This window comes from Motacilla alba, chromosome 1A (genome assembly GCF_015832195.1).
Source record: "Motacilla alba alba isolate MOTALB_02 chromosome 1A, Motacilla_alba_V1.0_pri, whole genome shotgun sequence".
NCBI classification, from domain to species: Eukaryota; Metazoa; Chordata; class Aves; order Passeriformes; family Motacillidae; genus Motacilla; species Motacilla alba.
In genome coordinates, this window is record NC_052031.1 from 39039067 (window position 1) to 39059075 (window position 20009).

The 20009-nt window shown below is 36.0% G+C and overlaps 1 protein-coding gene across 5 annotated transcripts in view; it reads left to right on the top strand.

Annotated features, from left to right (window-relative positions):
• ACSS3 (acyl-CoA synthetase short chain family member 3) overlaps positions 1-19601 on the top strand; it is a 108325-nt gene extending 88724 nt beyond the window's left edge. For all 5 annotated transcript variants that reach the window (XM_038154186.1, XM_038154182.1, XM_038154183.1 and 2 more), the window contains 6 exons: positions 2801-2864; positions 12390-12471; positions 13501-13623; positions 18185-18284; positions 18365-18540; positions 18815-19601. In XM_038154186.1, coding sequence (XP_038010114.1) covers positions 2801-2864; positions 12390-12471; positions 13501-13623; positions 18185-18284; positions 18365-18540; positions 18815-18880 — 611 coding nt within the window. In that variant the 3' untranslated portion in view covers positions 18881-19601. The remainder of the gene's footprint in view (positions 1-2800; positions 2865-12389; positions 12472-13500; positions 13624-18184; positions 18285-18364; positions 18541-18814) is intronic.
• Positions 19602-20009: the final 408 nt, after the last annotated feature.

The following is a 20009-nucleotide window of genomic DNA, read 5'->3' on the forward strand; positions in this document are numbered from 1 at the left end:
TACTTTCCTCCTTCCTGCTTTCTTGTATGTTGTAGAATGTGATTGTGAATAAAAAATTCAGAGTAATCTTCAAGAAAATTGATTGACTACTTCTGCCTTTATTATATGAAAAGGCTAGCACATACTTTGACACATTAATCATCTGTACTTCTACATGCACTTCTGCACTTCTACACAACTTGAGAGAATTGTTAAGCAAACTGTCTTTCAGTACCTGTGGAGCATTTTTATTTCCAGCCAGGAGAAATGATAGGCTATGGACCAGCACAAAAAGGATGAGAACTCATTGTCTGGAAGGTATTTGCATGTAGGGATGCAGCTACAGGATTAAGAATGCTGAAGTATTTTAATACCTGGGAGCCCTGATTTTAACACAATTTTAAAGAGTTACTTGAAATCTGAAAAATAATTACATTAAAGATCAAGTGGTCTTCAGAAAAAGTTCTCATATCATTGGTCAGAAAGATCTAAGCTGTTATTTTTCTTTTAATACATGTAAGTGGTGGTGAGCATTAAAAAAAAAAAAACCTCAAATATTTTTAGCAGCTCTTGGTTTCGGCACTTACAGTTATGGCATGAAGATGAGCAATAGCTTAAAAACAAAGCCATGAAGTTTCTCCAGAGTTCTAATAAGTAGGAAAGGGTGAAAGAATGTAATTGCATAATGCATGTTATCAGATGATAGTCAGGACTAGAAAGAAATATAAGTAACAAGAATATAAAAATTTCTGATTAATATTTTGGAACATTGGAAGTAGTGTAAGTAAAGATTCTCATCAGAGAGAATGATGGAAATGTCTTTAGCATACCGTATAAAGGAAACAAAAAATGAGCACCGAAATTCACTAAAGATTTATGGAATAATTTTACTTCTTTCAGTCTTTGACCAAAATGTCCTGTAAAGCAGCTATTCACAAACTAGTGATTTTTAAAAAATTACTCTATTTTGGCTGCTGTCTTGCTGTCATCCACTTCTCTTTGGTGTTGTTTTCCTGCTGTTACTATACTTGTTAGAGGAGATCCTTATGCCAGTTAGAAGATACTGTGGTTTTAGTTTATGCATGCAGCTCTAGATGGCTGATTAAGACATGCTGCAATATAAAGGAAGTTGCAAGATCTACTTTTTTTTTTTTTTTTTAACATGTACAAATTCTTTCCTATTACATATTGCTAAAAAGAAGCTGATTTATTGTTGACTTTTAGGGACAAAGGGAATAAGTTTATGATATCAAAGTGTAGTGGCACAAATTGCATTTAAAAGTGAGTGAAGATAAAATACTAATTTCTAGGTCTGTTGCCTTTAATCAGACATGATACTGTGCTTTTTCCTTTGATCTGCTTGAACCTTTGCAGGTAATTGCAGTGCATTTTCAGACTGAAGCAGGTCTCACATTTTGAAGAAACAAGTCAGTTCTTCAGTAATTCAGGAATGGGCAGCATAGTATCTTGCTTCCCCAATCTTTCTACATTGAAATATGTAGCTTGCAAGGATATATATTGGGATTGGTACCTTGATGAAACAGTTACAGTAAACTGATTAGATTTTACTTAGTATCATAAAAACAGGAGAGAAAACACTGACAGCTGCACAAGCGGGTCTCTGTAAAACTGGCCTTGTGTACTTGCTTGTGTCTGTGTGTGTAGCCATTGCTTTCAGCAGGCTCTTCAGTTACTTTAAAATTACCATCATCTTTGAAGGAGTAGCTTCAGCTAGAAGGAATAAATTACAGACGTTGGTGCTCTTTGCAGGCAGGATAAGATATTACTCATATAGGTTTTAGCAGAGTTTTAGTCAGAAATCTGTCATCCACTTTTCCCCCTTTCCTTTGGAACTTTGTAATCCAGAATGTAAGATCATTTGAAGAGATTTAGATACAACTGAACATTGCTTTCATTGCTTGGGAAGGCTTCAAAAAACATGTAATTCTTATTAGCCCAGTCTGTCACAATCTTCCGTCCCTGTTTTCCTATGGTTTAGTTGCTTCATCTTACGTAATTTCATATCATAGGCCAAGGTGGTAGCTGTCATTCCTTTCTTATGTGCACACCTTGAGATGGAATGGATGGTTGTAGTAGCTTCATTTCCCAGGTAACTGCACAAAAGAGGCTATTTCAGATGATTTCCTCAGAAATCTCAGTATCAGGATATGATGCTTTCACTGAAGGCAGTGTTCCATCCAGGGAAAAGGCTTCATTTGGGCAGTCTGGATTCTGTCCTGTACTCTGAGCATTACCCTGCTGTGCAGCTTTGGGTACTTCAAGAGTTACTTGATCTCTTCTTGCTAGTCTACAGTGAACCTTGTTAGCTGAAGGGTATTTTTCTGAGACTCCTGAGAGCCTTTGAAAACCAGATATACTTATTTACTGCTAATAGTATTTCTCACATGAACTGGGTTAGACTTCAGTCATCTTGGTTGTTATTTCTTGCTCATGGTGCCCACATATTTTTTATTTATATTTGTCATGTATCTTAATGGTTCTTTGCTGTGTAGAAGTTTAGATTTTCCAGTATGAAAGCTTCTTTTACTTTTTAGTTCCTTTTTTGCCTTTTGGGACTTTGTGCTATTTCTGCTTCCAAAACACAAGTATTATTTAAGACTTTTTGTACTTAAGGCTGAATGTTAATAAAGTCATGAGAGTATCCAGTTTGGCACTCCCAAATTACTTAATTCCTTCTGTTGCTTGGTGTATTGCCATTCTGAAGTGTGACATAAATTGATATCCATAAAGAAAGACATTTACCTTCACCTAAAAATACACTACTAAACTTGAGTTTTCTTCCTATATTATTTTTTTACAGTCATGATTCTGGATGAAAATAAGAAACCAGTGAAGGCAAAGACTTTGGGAAATATTGTGGTAAAGTAAGAAAAATAAATATCGTACAGTTAAAAGAAACAACATGGGTTGTCTTTTGACTAAAGTTTATATAAAAATAAGAATAATTGAAATAATGAGGATTGAAAAGCATGTCTGTCTGTCTCTGATACTGATACCATACTCCCTGAATGTTTTATGTTCATTAATGTTGAAAAATTGCAGACAAAGTTGTGTGAATGAATGAGATTTTCTTAGACTACAGCAAAGTTTACCATTTTCTTAATTTTCAGAGTCTTGGCACAGAATGATGCCTTCCTCTTCCAATATATGAGCAAGATACTGAATCATTGCCTTCACTATTTTATCCTTCCATTTAGTGAAATAATACAGCAGTACAGATTGGCATGCTTCAGCTTACAGGTGTGATACTGCCTCTTCTTTCGTGATCTCCTAATCCCAGCTGATGCACCTTCTTAGAGGGAGAACATGTATTTTCTGTTCTCTGTAAAAAAAACCAACAAAAACCAAGATGTTCCTGTGTGTGCTTTGCATGAAAGAGTGTTCATTTGGACCAGTACTTGGACAAAATACATACAGGAAAGGGCTCTGGGAAAAAAAAAGTAAAAAAAATCCCTGCTGTGCATCATGAAAGTGATTTTTAGTACCATTTACCAGACTCCTGACAGATGAGTTCCATAAACTCTAATATTCTTTTTGAAAGTACACCTTTCTAAGGCACATTTCCTTAGATAAAAAGGACTCTGTTTAGATCACCCTGTGAACATCAGTTACATTTATCTTGCCTGCTGACTTCTCACTGTTGCCAGGACCTTTCCTTACTCCCATAGTATTCTATGGGCTAGTGCTCTTTACAGCCCATGCCAGCTCTGTATTCTGGATGTTTTACAGGCTTTCAGGCAAATGGCATTTTCCTCAGGTTTTTTTCCTCAGAGAGAGACACCTGCTTTGTGATGAATGTGGTATCTGTACCCACCTTTTTTTCAGTCACACAAAATAACTTCAGCTCTGAACATTTTCTAACTGCGAGCAAATACAAGTCCCAAAGAAATGTATTTATCCATTTCTTCTGTGGTAGATTTTTGGAGAGTTGTGGTAGCTCAGAGTCTTCATTGCTCGCTTAGATGAATGAAAGGAAATGCAAAGATTAGTATTAACCTTCGGTGAACTGAAAATCTGTCAAAAGCTGAAGCATTGGGACGGATGTACCAATTTTGTTGAATTGTTAGTGCAGTTGGCTGAGGCACACGAGCTGGGGGTGAGAGACAGGAGCAGCAGGCACTGGAGCTGCAGACGTGCAGCGCCAGCAGTGGGGGTGGGCTGGCGCAGTGCTTGTGTGGGAGGTGGAGCTGCCGAGGTGGGGAGGCTTTTTATTCAGCTGTATGACTGGTCTTATGTAACCAGACCCCTGTGGAGACTAAAGTAATATCACATCAACTTATTGTACTGTGTGATGCAGATGTGTGTTTTCAGGATGAAGTCTATACCCTGCCTCCTTCTCAGCACCTTCAGCTAAGCTGGCAGGACACAGAGGCATAGGTTTAACTCCCCCGAGTCAGCAGACTCATATTTAGGCATAGTTTTCTTGAGACACGTATAAGATTGTGCATTCACTCCATTGTTGAGTACGTACATTCATACTAAGCGCAAGTACTTAAAATTGCTCCAGCCTTTTGTAGACTTTGGTTTGCAGTATCAGTAACCCAGCTCAGGGTGGAAAATTGTCTTTCAAAGCTCTCACTTCTGTAGTGCCTGAAGCCATAATAAAACAAAGGATTGTAAGCTAGCTGCTTAGATATTCAGATTAATTATTGTTATTCATTATATTATTCATGCCTAGTTATTCCACTACGATGGATAAATCACCTTCCAGACATGTTCATGTCTTTCCAGTGGATGCAGGAGTGGCACAGTTGGCTTAGGGTGGGTACTTAGCCTTGTCTGCCAAAAGAAGAGTGGAATGAACTCCATCTGTAGCAACTCTGCCAAACAAGTTGAAAGACAGACTTCCCTAATGTTGCCCCACATTTAGATGTTTTCTCAAGGGATTACAAATGTGTTAATATATTGTTTAGCTGTTGTTTCATTTGTTTTGCTCTGTCTTGTTCAGAATGACTTTTGCTGCAATCAAATAAATTAATAATGAAAAGAGGGAGGTTTTTTGGTTTTGTTTTTTTTAGCATATTATTTTATCATATCTATGTTTATTATATTGTTTATTTTATTTTTTTATTAAAGCAAAGTTTCATGAAGTCCTCCTTCAAAGAAGGCATTTCTCTCTTAGCAGTCTTCTACATCTACAGACCCTTTAAAGCAGTGGAGATGATCTTTGTAACTAGCAGTGTTGGTTTGTCAGCCCAGAGCATATCCCCCTACAGCTGGAGGAAAATGGGGGACTCAGGATAGTTCTGACTATTATTCTGTCGTACAGCCTAGTAAAATATGAAAAAACACAGGGATTTGTAGCATAGGTGAGTTGAGAAATATTCTTCAGTATTTGTTGGAGATGAGAGTGGCCATACACTACTTATGACAACTGTGCAGAAGTGGTAAATGGCAGCTCTTGGTTGTTTTTATCCCAGACTAACTCCTGGTAAAGACTGTTTGGGGCTGCTTGAGGCCTGCAGTTTTCCTAAGTACAGTATTTAAAATATCTCTTATTGCAGCAGAGATTTACATTTTAATTTCATCCTGCAGGAGTCAAATACTCTAGAAAGGTACTTCTTACATCTATTTGCTCCAACTTGCTGCCCCAAGTATGTTCTTTTCTGTACTTTTCTGTCAACTGATATCTCTTCTGGTGTTCTTTTTTTTTTTTTCCATATAACCATCATCTCTGCCCTTTGAATAAATTATTCCTCGATAAAAACTCTCATACATACTAGTTTACCTGGACAATGCAATAATATTTCTGATTTCACAAGCCTTTCAGGGTAAAACAATTGAAAGCAATGTGACAGAAGGACAAGGGAAAATAAAGGTAACTGCAGATTATGAGGCTAGGCTTGTATGTATTGTTTTTAAATTTATATGTATTTTTTTCTGAACTAGAATTTTTGGACATGAAAGATTCTGAGAATTTTTTCTGAAGTGAAAATGATAGCAGCAGTGACTTCCATTTCTGTTAGCAAGACCAGTCTGGTTTAGTGACACATTTCTGCTTGCATTGTTCTGGCCTGCCTGTAATTAATGCACACTTGAAAATACACTTGTATATACTTGTATATACATACTTGTATGTATATATGTCATTTTGATTAGCCATAAGAATTTTCTAGGTTGTCTGTTGTTGTAAGGAACATTAGCAAAGAGAAATCCCATGTAAATTCCAGTTTTCGTTTTACACATTGAAAATACCACAAACTGATTATTTTTTGAAGCAGTCATCAGCACTGTCTCATTAGCTAGCATTATTCTTTATATTCACGTGCAACAGGACTACATTTGCCTTGTGCTCATTCTTTCCTGAGAGTAGTGACTGCCAATGAGTTTGCTGCTAGACCCTGATGACACTTCCTATAGTGTTTCTATAGTTAATTTTGTACCACGATAGTGGAGTTCTGCAGGGTAAGTATTTACAAGTTTGCTTTAGTGATCTCCCCTGCATGGAATCACATAAATATGTTCCATATCCAGCAGGAGGTGAGACAATATAGTTGCATCATACAGTGATTCTGAAATGCTTTAGTTGCATTGGTTTAATTGTGTTTAAGAAAAGTGGCTGTGTGAGAGGCTCTGTAAACTACTAATGTTGTGGAATTTTTTTTTTTTTGTGGATTTGGAATTAGTGAACGAAGAGGAAGAAAAATCAAAATACTCTAAAAGAGTTAGAGGGTTTGAAATGATGACCCACTCCATTGTATCGAGTGCAATCATGCAAAACTTTATGTACAGTGCTGTAAAAACTAAAATACATTTAAAAATATTTATTCATGATAAATTTTAAATAGTCAATATTTATAAAGAAATAGTGATGATAAATTCACAGCTTTTTATGATTGTACATTGTAGGTTAGCCAGAGAGAAACATGACTGTACTTCCAAAGCAAATGCTTTTGAGTGAATATCCTTTAGTAGAAGAGGTGCTATTCAAATTAGGCAACCCATTGACAGTTTTCTGATTTGTGGTAATATGTTCAATATTTATACAGTATTTAGTGAGCAAATAAGTATTCAAGAAAGAGCTTACTCATTCAATAAGTCAGTATTTGTGTGAAAGGATGAAGCAACCTGAAGCCAGGATTGTAATCATTATAATGCTCAATAGATTGCTAACCAAGGGAGCTTAAAGGAAAGGCAAGGCAAAGGAAAAGGTGTAATCTGCAGCACACTGTAGTACCTTAGTATTTCATTAAAAAAACTGGAGATCTTGTAAGACTTGATGAGTCAACATTTGGGCATTCCAACTGGGATACACCCATGGGAAAAGTCACAGCTCTCTTTGTGCTCTCCCACTGCCCAGGAAGAAAAGAAGGCAATGACAATGTTCTTGTATGCAAGGGCTGTACAACTAGGTAAAGTGACAATTTGCTAGATCTATAAGATGAAGGGCCCTAGAAAGCAGTGACTTTCAAATGAGCTTTTTATATTATAATGGATAAACTTCTGGGTACACAGGATCTTTGAATGAAAGGTAGCTGCTAGTGTAACTGCAGGCAATAGGATTCCTTGTTATTCAGTAGGGAAACTGAAGAGGAGCCAACATTACTGTCTGTGGATGTGATGTTAGTTCATCCATTGATGCATTATGCTTGGTTCTTATGACTGTATTTCAAGATTGTTGAGAAAGTGACTGCATTTTGGGGAAAATATGAATGAGAGTGACTTGAGAGCTAGAATCTGCTTGTTATGAAAACCTGTGGTATGTAATTCACCCAAGATCAGTAAAATAGTAACCTTTTAAAGGCCGGAGGAAAAAAAAAATCTCTGAGAGATGGCTGTTTAATGTAGCATAAATAAATTGGAAGCTGAAGCTGGATGCATTCAGATGACCAATAAAGCACTGTTTTAGCAGCGAAAGTAGTAAGACATTGGAATAAATTCTTGGGAGTATGGTGGTTTACTTTGATATTTTTAGGCCTAACCCAGATACCTATTTTAACTAAAAGTTGTGGGTTGAGGCAGGATTTAGTAGATGGCATCTTTCAGGCTGTGTTATATGGAGGGTCAGTTTAAATACCTGTGCAAAAGATTTATCTTCCTGATAGCCTTCTATATGTTTATCAGCTTTGTCTTTTCCCTTTACAGATAAAACAATAAGTAGGTCTTCCAATGTGAGAGCAATTTGTCCAAAGATAGTTTTTCTAGCAGATCTCTGGCTCAGTACATGTAAATACTATTTGAACTTTCCTTACTTTGAAATTTTTCCAAGCACTTTTCACTAGTTTTTGATGGCTTTTTCTCTTTTCCCACTAAAGCAAAATCCACACTGAGATCAACTACTTTTGTAACTCATTTCAGCAAACTGAAGTAATATTTCATGCAGACTGATGAATGTTCAAGATCCTCTACTCTTCTTCAGCCTTTTTTCTGTGTTGTTGTTCCTAGAGTCTGAAAAAGCTTCCAGATGCTTTTCAAACTTGCAAACATTTTCATAAGAGTGATATTTATGCACAACCCTACATAAATGCTGAGTAATAATTATAGCTGCCAGCCAAGATTATTTGTTCCATTCAGAAGCCCAAACTCATTTAACAGTGGCTTGTATTTACTTGCTGTAATACCTTACTTGTATTATTGGCTGTAATGAATAGCCACTGAGTATCATTGCCTACCATAAAATAAAATAATGTCTTTTCTGAATTCCAGCAAGGTAATATCTCCAATAATTTGTTATTTCATTTCAGAAATCTGCTTTTCTGTGTAAATTCTCTTTTGAGTTCTCTGTCTATAATTGCTTGGTTCCATTAACAAGGAATCTTACACCATTTTGATGAGTGGCATTCTGAAAGGATGTGCTATGTGGGAGTCAGAGTTTTTGGGCTAAGCTAAAGGTGGACTGTTCTTTGAAAGGTCTACCAGTGTTGTATGAAAAATAAATGAACTGTGAAACAATGGTTAAAAAGGCAAATAATAATTGTAATTTAAAATTCTGTACCAGAAAACAGTTACTGTTAAAATACTTCAGAGTTTTTTTGTGATGCTGTCAAGCTCATTCATCTTAGTCTTTCCAATTTATAATGAAATTACCTGCTTATCTTTGTAAAATGTTACCAGAAAGAATCTTTGTTAAATGAACGCATATGATTTAAATAATTAATTTACAAAGTTTGCCTCGTTTCCCTGAAGCTGTCTTAAATGTATTCAACCTTTAAATGAGAAATAGTCCTGGATCTGTATTCTTGTAATTCAACAATTTTAATCTTTCTTTGACTGGAGTAAATGTAGAATAGCATAATTTGTACTGCTGTTACAGTGTTGGTAACAGACAGCTACAGAAATACACTAAATATGTCCCAAGGGGAAACAAAACAAAGCAACTTCTTTGTATATTGTGAAAATTATAATGAAGGAACCTACCTAGTCCTATCTTGGCCCTCTGTGATCCTGTCCCTTGTGGAAGGAAATCAGGACTCTCTGAGGGGCAGTCATGCTTACATATGCATTCCTGGCATTTTTGCTCAATATATCTCTTAGTAAAAATATCGCCAACGATCTTGCATATCAACTCATTTTTTAGACAAAGAGGCAACAGTTTTTAAATGCTGAGTTATTGTGGGTGTGTGTTACATTTTCTAGGGCAAAAAGACCCAAATCAAACATCTCAAAATGTTCCTTTTTTTATGGAGGCCTTGATAAAAACAAGAGATGTCTGTTTTCAGGTTGCTGTTATTTTTGGACAGTCTCATTTTCTCTCTTCTGGCTCCTTGCATGTAATTATGATCCAGTTCTGCTCCCTTTGGAATTTATGGCAGCATTCCCACTGACAGCAGTGGTTTTGAGGTATATTTGGCTCTGGACATTTTAATTCTGATGTCCTGACAAAATTTCAATAAACATGATTAAGTTCTGGCAAGCTGAATTCTACCTTTATTAATTTGAGTTTGCACAGAACCTAGAAATTCTACTAAGTCATGATGCCAAGAGCTCTGTTCTCATCAAAGAATTGTATGTGCCCGTTGCTCTGGAATTATTGTGCTGAAAGACTGACACATGGAAGAGGGCATTCACTTTTTGCTTAGTGGATGAATGGGGTCCGAACTGCACAGAAAGCCATGGAAGCACATTTTCAGATGTCTGTATTCTGTTATGATATGTGCTGCAGAGATACCTGTGGTAGCCACTAATTTAGCTGTCTGGTTTCCACAGACACACAAAAAATATGCTCTGTGGATGTGTTTATCAATAGAATTTTCCTAAAAAAACCCCAACAAACAAGCAAAAAAAGCCCCACCAAACTGGAACATGAGACACCTCTGGTCTCCCCATTTGAAAAAAAAAATCCAAACAAGGACAAGAAAACCAAATAGTGAAAGTGAGGGTTTTATTTTTGGTGATATGTTCCTCACTTCTCTGTTTCGATTTTTAAACAGTGACAGAAAAGAAAATGCTTTTCTAATTTCAGCAATAAAACTGTTTTTTTTCTATTCAGTGACTAACTGCAAAGTATTGAATGGAGCTGTGGGGAAATTAAGGACTTCATCAATATGAATTGTTCTTTCTCTCCCATCACAAAGCTGTTAGACTGCTAAATAAATTTAAAGTGCGCAATTTGCAATGACTGAGGCTGTTACGAATTGCTGTACTATTAGCAACCAGGTAACAACCATAGTAACTGCCACTCTCTGGTGGCTTTTCTTGAATCTAAACAAGAGATTTATTTTTTTTTTCCTTTTAAATGCATGCATACACAAACACCAGGATCAATATATTGTTTTTCTAATATTTTTTTCCAAGGCAAGCACTCCATGGATCATGTTTTTATATCAGAGAGACGCTTACTAAGCTTGAAAGGCTTAAAATAGGGCAGTGCATTTCTTCCAGATGGGCAGAAGCCAACCTGCCCTCCTGAACCCTGGGTAACTTCGTGGGAAGTGTCTTGGCATTTCTGGCCATACCTTAAACGTACTTACAAGGAATGTGATGTATGGGATGTGTTGAGCCAGAATCCTCAGAGAAAAAACAGTAGTATTTATAGTAGTATGTTCTGTTATGCTGGCTGACCTGAATTAAGCTGAAAAAAACTAGGATTGTAGAAAATCAGGCATTCAGATCATTACTGGATGATATGACCTTTTCAATGTAGTTTGTACTGGTTTTACCATAGCTAGGATTTTTTTGAAGTGTGTTTTTCTCTCTCTCTGCCTCTCTCTCTCTCTGTCTGTGTGTGTATATATATATATATATATATATATATAAAATGATAACTATAACTATTTTTTTGGTAAATGTAATGTTAAAAATGTACATGTCACAGAGCTGGTGGCACCTGTTCTTGTGACTGACCATCATAGACTTGTACTGACACCAGAATTGCTATGCCACAGAGAACTGTTTCTTTGCTAGAGGTATTGCCTTCTGGTGGCACAGGGATACTATAACAGAAAATAAAATACCTCCGGCTAAATACTTGCTAGTTAGCAATGCAGGCATATACTAGTAAAATCTGTATGGTGCATTTATGATTTGATGTAAATATATTATGTTTGTTTATATGATCATTCTCTCCCTGTTATTAGGGGTAAACTTCATAAAACGTGTGTTGATATGCCTGAATATATATCTCCCAGGCAGTTAAAGAAATCTGTGTTTGACCCTGTCAGAGCTTTAAAGAAAGAAACAAGCACTTTTTTAGCTGAGGCTTCTGCAGCTTCTCTTCTGACAGATACGTATGTGAAGTGTCCCATATTTTCTCATGCCCATATCATTGACTGAAGAAGGGGTTTAGTATGTATTCAAAACTCAAATAATAAAGCAATCCAGAATTTTGCAGCTTTAAGTAAAATTATTTTAGAAAGTTCTATTAGTGACTTGGATCAATATACTTTCACATAACTTCTCCAGTATTCCCAATAGTATTATGCCCAGTTTAAACAGAAAAGCATTTTTATCCAGATTCTCAGGATTGAAGTCCTTTGAGTTTTATCTTTTTACAGAAACTGAAGATCTGTGTGTCTGATAATTCATCTGTCTATGCATGTGTGGGTGTGTATGGATGTTAGAGAAAGAGAGACCTGTAATAATGCAGTTGCCTGTATCACAGTGTGTATGCACAAATTTCAAACAGATACTTAATCCTTAGAAATGTCAAAAGCTAAATGCTGTTAACACATTTATAATACAGTATACAGTTTTTACTAGACCAAATATTATTTTACTGAGGTGCTTGTATTATGTAAAAAGTAAGGTCTGGGTACTGTGCAGAGCAATATACATTTGATTACAATAATACATAGCCTTTTTTATTGGTTAGCAGCATATCACTAAGCTGAACTGTTTTCTGATTGTGTAGACAATGATTGTTTGTCTGAAAACAGAGTATGAATGGAGAGCATGAGTTGTATTTGTTATATCTATTTTTCTTACTATCCTTCTGTTCTTTTTAATTTTAGGTTGCCTTTGCCTCCTGGAGCTTTTTCAGGTCTTTGGGAAAATCAAGAAACATTTCAGAAGTTATATTTCCAAAAGTTTCCAGTAAGAATTATGAAATCAATTATTTAAACTTCTGGTAATGCTTCAGAACTGAATGATAATAGATTTAACCTGGGAAACAGTTGTTCATAAGTTGTCACAATTTCATATTATATGTATATATAATTAAAACAATTTCATGATAAATCCTTTTTCACCTGTAATTTCAGCTCTTGGTTATGCTGGGGTTTTTTTTAACATCTGAAACAGAAGAAGTAAACCATAAGCTTCTGAGCATTTCATGTCATTTAATCTAAGATATTAACCTGCAACCATACACTAACACAGCTTCAAATACACTTCTCCTGTTGGCATACAGCCATGCTAACTTCATACCACTCCAAAATACACTCTTGTCCACTGTACATCTGAATACACTGGAGGCTCTTGCTGCATTAGTTACGTTTCCTTGTCAGATGAACTGTCCAAGGATTGGCTTACTTCTTTCCTTGTAGAAATAGGTAGATTGGCCCTATACAAATGCTCAAAGTGGAAGATTTGGCTCAATGAAAGTAATGAGTGAATTGGTCACACAAATTATTTTTAGTGTGTGATTGCATGATGATGACAGTGTATGTTTGGATACAGCAAACAGGAGTATCTTTAGGAGGAATTTGACAACTGTCATTACTCACAGAATTCACAGAATGACAAGGTTGGAAGAGACCTTAAAGATCATCGAGTCCAACCCATTATATTCCACCAATTCCATTTTCCTTGTGTAGATCCAGGCAACATCCTTCTCCAAGCTGTCAGGAATCAAAGTAAGCAGAGTTGGGAAAAAGCCAGGGTTTATTTATTTTATTCTGTTCTGTATTAATTAGACAACAAAACCTTTCTGGATGGGGAGCAGCACAGGATAATATGATATAAAAATGATGACAAATATTACAGAATAAAGTCTTTCAAGCACCAAAAGCATATATAATGTGAAACAGGTCTATTTTTTATTTCTATTTTTGTGTTTTCTGGTAAATTAATGAATATTCCTAGTACTCTTTCTGAATTTATTTTTCATTGTGTTGTATTTAGGGATATTATGATACTATGGATGCAGGTTATATGGATGAAGATGGCTATCTGTATGTCCTGTCTCGAGCTGATGATGTGATCAATGTTGCCGGACACAGAATTTCTGCAGGTGCAATTGAAGAGGTTAGCATTGCCCAACAGCAAAATAGAAGAGTAAAAGATGAATGAAGCAAGCTGAGACTAAAAATCCCACATTTCATCACATCTCATATCTCAAAATCTCACACAGAAAGATCTCTCATTAGTTTTCTACTTGTTTTGTTTGCATTTCCATTGGTACTTTTAACCAAAATATTTCCTGTTTCAGGTTCTTCCTATGAAGATGTTTTCCAGAAAAATAACAATTTTAGTCAATAATAAGCAGTTTGTACCGTGGGATTGGTAAGGCAGGCATAATTTGGTATTTGAAGGTGGAGTGAAGGAGCAGTGTGTTAGGGTGGGAAGCATACCTTTCAGCTCAAATAGTGTATTTATTTGGGAATACAGTAGATAGTGTAGTATCAGTGTGACGGGTAGTTTCACCAACTGCTGTAGTTACTTTGGAGTGGAAACTTTTTTTCCTAAAATACAATGATCAGTGTTGGCTGATTTTTTTTTCAGAGATTAATATTCAATGCTTTTTCTTGGTTGGAAGACTTCAGAGTTTCTTGACAGCTGTTTTGTCTCTTATTGTATGAGGAGTGCTAAATGAACAATGAAAATTTCTGTAAAAAACCCTGCTGTTAAATTGAAAGTCATTAATGTAATACCCATGCAACTCAAAAAAGTTGAAAATAATGAAGTTCATAATAGTGTTTGAATTTCATATCATTGTTCACTCACCCTTCTGGAGTCACTGTGATTGATTGCTAGTTACAAATTTCCCTGATGACATATCAATTGCTTATTCAGGGAGTACAGGGAAAGGTGTGCTGGGTGTGTACAAGAGAAAAAAATATGCTTTTAAGAACTCTGGATTTAACTGTTCACTGAATCAGAAACTAATCTGCAAGTTGTTTTTTGGTTTATAATGTCTGTTAGTCTAGTGACTACTTTATTTTGAAGGCTAGGAAACTTAGAATAGAAGAAATTCTAATTACACAGAAGTGAACAAGTTCACATAAACATTAATCCCTCAAGGATTGGTCAGCCAGGGAGCTGAAACTGCTGCTGCCCTGATTTAAGTCTATGTAGATAAAAAGCTGCTTTCAGTCTACTTAAACCTCTTTCCCGTAGAAGTAGTTTTTTTGTGTTCCCTTACTGAAGCACAGCAGGAATCTCATCCCCACCCCTTACTGCTGTACTACTCGTGGGCTGAGCTGGGCGTTTTCTTTGCTTCAGCCTGGGTCTGAAGCTGCTGTAACAAATGATGAATTGAATCACCTCATCTGCTGTATTACCTTTGGATCCATCATACTGAGCTCAGCATCTCTGTTTTTCTCCCTGCTAGTTAGGTCTTACCCCTAGAAACATAATGTTTCATGACAGTAACATTCTAGAAGTTTTTCTCTTCACCTTTTGAACAAAGCTAAAAACCAAGAGTGATGTTAATGCACGCACAGCAAATAGCTAGTTAAATGGGAAAGTGTTAAGAAGACCACAATTCCCTCCTCATTAAGATCAGTAAATACAGAATTAGAGGTTCATTGAATCACCGTGTAATTGACAATCACCTTGTTGAGCAAGTATGTTATCTACATTTACATTTTAGCTGCATTACAAGTTTTACTAGTTCTTCCTTAGTGCTTTGACTAAGTGTTTTAGCTCTGTTACATTCCACACAATTCTTTCCTTTGTCTAATGCATCTGTTAATACTATTGGAGCTCCATGTTTACTGCAATGCAGTAGATGTTACAGTTTACCTGGCCAATTAGTGAATTTTGGCCATTATGAGAAGCTCATCTTGCATGTTGATGCACCTCTCTTCTCTGGTCTGTAAATCTGTGGTGTCCCTTCTCGCCCCTTCCCGAAAAAAAAAAAAAAAGCCTAATCAAATCTTGTCTATCTGAGGCAACAGACTTAAAAAATGAGGAATTTTATCATGAGAAATCCCTTTCCCATGATCACGATGTTTCTGTCTGCTGCTGCATTTGCTATCCATCCTTGTGCCCAGTGATCATACTGGGAAAACCATTTCACTTCCTGAAGTTTTTTACTATTTTTAAACAATTTTTAAATGTCTAGTTCTGTTTCTGTTCTTCTTTTCAGTTGCTTTACAAAGTTTGATAATTTTAAAATTGATATTTACTAATTACTGATTTCAGTAATTTGAAGTTAGCATTTGAAGTCAGAGGCAGGTTGATAGAACTTTGGATAGACTGAAGAAAAATGCTACAATAACTACACTATTCCAGCTAACCATCTGGAATAACCAACACTTATGAATGACAGACTAGAAGTACAAAAACAAGATACAACAAAACAATATGGCAACATTTAAGTCTCCACCTTAGAAGTCCTGTTGATGCCTGGTAGGTAATTATGACATCTGATGGTAATGCCAGTTTAGTGTAGATATTTTTTCTGTGTTCCTGTGGAAAACAGTATTTACTGATTTACTGTGGTTATAGACTTAATAGTCTACTTTTCCATAATTCATTGTCATTTTGTTTCCTGTTTTTGGTTTTTTTGGTTTGTTTGGTTGGTTGGTTTTTTTTGGGTTTTTTTTTTTTTTTTTGTTTTTGTTTTGTTTTTTGGTTTTTTTTTTTAATTTTTTTTGGTATTTGTGCCTATCACGTTTCTGTGGCCATGGTCAAGAAGTTAGAGCAGGAAAAAATGGATATTTATAGCAGGAAATGGAATGCATTACTGAGGCTCTGGCCTGTAAGTGACCAAAGTGCATTAAGTGTATGTGATGCATTGAAACCCTGTAGGGATTAGGACTTGCATAAGATTAATCCCTATTTGATTTGTCAGTGTGGATACAATGACTTTTGGACAAAGTAGGCTGCGCCTGAATTCAAATGCATTTGTGTATATTCAGCTTTTTGAAGTAGGCTCTTCTGCCCTTCTAATTCTTGTATAAGCCCAGTGCACTCTTCTATATTTAGTTTGTGCACATCATATATAATTCCTGTGAAAAATAATCCAGTTTCAGAAGCTATGCATAAATGGTCATGCTTTGTACTTTGATAGAACATGCACCTACTGTCAGGTCGGTGTTTTCCATTTGCCTTTTTTTCTGGCATGGGACATGTCTAGGGTCATAGTTTGTGAAATGAGTATAGCTTCTGACAGAGTGTGCTAGAAACACATTTGAGCGGATTTATTTTGCTAAAAACTACTTGGTGTGTGTTGTACTGACCATGACACAGGAAGTCAGTTTCTCCTTCCTGTTTTGATTTTATAAAGCTTAAGGATGGTGAAATCTGATTTGAAGATGGGTTATCTGAATTGTTCCTTTCCCCATCAGTTTCATAAACAGGTCATAGAAGAGCCTCCCTTTTTAAGTTGGAGCAACAGTGTTTCAGCTTTCTGTTCTTTCAGTTTTTTTCTTCCTGTTTTCTTTGTACTTTTCCTGTCTTTCACATTTTCACACCATTGTATGAGTAGCCAATGCAAATGCAGTATTCCTACTTAAGAAAAACAGTCAAAATGTGTCTTTATTCCTAAAACCTTTGATTTTGGCAGCACAGTGTGTGAAGTTCAGTTATTAGCAAGTACATAGTCCTTATATGCACAGATAATTTAACAAGCACAATCACAGTATGTGGCTTCTGTGTAGGGTCAGGTTAGGTCCTTCTTGAGGTCAAGTCCAGAGGACTGAAAAGTGCTGAAGGCACTGTTGACAGCAAAATGCCCTACGGTGAGGGGGTAAAGTAAAAAGAGCCAGTTGCTTTAGAAGAGGATTCACAGCTGCTGGCATCTTAAGGCCAGCTTTGTCCCAGACCTGGTGAGATACATCTTGGTATGTACTGAGACATCTTGGTGACTGTTTTCCTGGAAATGAGTACCTCAGCTGGCTAATTGGAAGCTTACATTTTTTTACCTAAAAAAGAGTTTGATATATTTTATCAATGTGATGTTGTGTAAACATGTAGTAGGAAGGAAGGAAGCTCTGGTTTAATTCTCTTGTTTGTCTCAGGAAGCTGAGTTTTCCAGAGAGTGAGCTGAGCTAGGCTGGGTGGAAACCAAGGCTGGGCATGTATTTGGCCTTGGTTGAAACTATGCTATTACAGCAACAAAGAATGAAAAAAAAAAAGTGTCAGGGAAAATGAACCAATAGACTTTATAAGTCTGTAGTAGGAGTGCTTCTGTGTTTTTTGTCCTTACTCCCTGCATTTAAGTTCCATGTTACTCATAATGTTAGACAAATGTTATTTGTTCCAGCAGAGATCTCACTAACAAAACCAAAGACATGATACTCTCACAAAGCTGTAAGGAAATTACCTGTGGTTTGTTCAATATTTCTATTTTGTGCTGCTAAAGTCTTTGTTTCTTCTGTTTGTTTGAAAAGCATGCATGAATATATATGAAAATACATACACATGTACATCTTCAACACATGTAATTGGAATCCTAAGGTGTACTGACTTTTGGCTGTCAAAATGTAAAAAAAAGTCTATGTTTATTGTTCATACCATACCATACCATACCATACCATACCATACCATACCATACCATACCATACCATACCATACCATTGTTTTTCACTGAAATGTTGTCTATTATTAGTTTAGTTTCATTTTTTTTTCCATCCCTCAGTGTATTCTCTTCCATCCCGCTGTGGCAGACTGTGCTGTTGTGGGCCAGGAGGATCCTTTAAAAGGACATGTTCCATTTGCACTGTGTGTACTGAAACAAGGTGAGAACTCACTGATAACTGATGTCACTAGCACTTGCAGAAGTCTCAGAAAAGATAAAGGATTTTACCTTCTTTACTAGGTATAAAGACACAAGAGAGTAAGATTTTGCAAGAGATTGTTGAGCGAGTTCGGACCAACATCGGTCCAGTAGCAGCTTTCCAGAAGGGGATGTTTGTGACACAGCTACCAAAAACACGCTCTGGCAAGATCCCACGTTCTGCTCTTTCTGCACTCGTCAGTGGAAAGCCATACAAGGTAAGTTAGAGATGTTTGCTTCAATGAATTAGGCACACGTGCACATCCAAAGGCACAAAATGGTGGTTTTGGTTCTCTTGACTGTTCTGCAACTGGTCCATGGCTTCAGGTAGTACTTTATGTTTTATTTCTATTGCAGATTATCCAAAAGATTTTCATGTTTCAGAGCTTTACAGATACTTTTTTCTTGCTTGCTTTTGAAGTATAAATTTAGAACAGTCTCTGAATGAAATTCTTATCTACTATCACATGCTACTGTGTTCTTACTTTTCAGATAACACCAACCATTGAAGATGCTAGTGTGTTTAAACACATTGAAGAATTGCTAAAGAAAAATTAAATGGGATAATACATGACAACGAGCATTTCAGTTATTCAAGTATACAAAGAAGCTTTTTTTTTTGTTAATAACACATTTTAAAAACAAGCAATGATTTGGGACTAAATGTTTTTACTGCAGAAACATTACTGTGTTCTTTACCATCTTGCCACAACCACTGACACACAGTAAAGTCTCTGCATGATGTCAATATATTCTGGTTATTAAGATGGCTAAGAATTGCAAATAGAATTCATACATTGCTGTAGTCTTAAAGGGAAGGAGTCATTGGATTGTCCATCTTAGATGGTGTCATGTAGCCTTACATTTCAATCTGTTATTTTATAATGTGACCAGTAACTTCTGTTTGGCTAAAGCAGTTTACAAAAGGTAAACCATGAACAGAGGACAACAAAAAAGGAATTTGATTGTGAAAATTTTTGCAGACATAAATTGTTTTTACTTGTAAATTGTAAGCTCTTGTCTTTTAGATTTTTTTCTAAAATTAAAAGATTAGTCCTCTTGATTCCATTTTCTTTTTTTTTTCCAAAGTCTTTCTGCGATAAATTAGATTTCTGTAAATATTTTACTCAGTAACTTTCTGAAGAGTCTTTTGTAAAATGATAAGTAATTCCTGGCTTTCAAATCTTGATTTGTCCACAGTGAAAAATCTTGACTGGTTCACAGTAATATTCAGAAAACCCCAGGTATATTAAATAAAGGCAGGCATTTACCTTTTGCATTTTCTGGTAATTTTTTTGTGATTTGTATCCCTTATGATAAGGACAACCAGAATGTGCTTTTGCTGCCATAATTAAATATTTTAGGCTGAGATACATATAACCCAGAAATTTAGCAAATCTGGATACTAAGCAGCCCATTCTGGACTTTGTAGGCCATTTCAGATATGTTCAGGGTTCTCAACAACCCAGGGGATGGAGGATGCACTTTTTATATACATTACTTCTCAAACTACAGGGTTTTAATTGAACAATAAATGTAAAAGTCTTTTTAAAAGTAAATGATCTCAGAAAAGTATAAAAGCAGAAAAGTTGCTCAAACTCAGCAGTGCTTACCAGAGAAAGAAACAGTAAGTAATAGACAAGTTCAGATGATGTTGTTGTATAAGAGAGGTCCCCAAAAGGTTCCA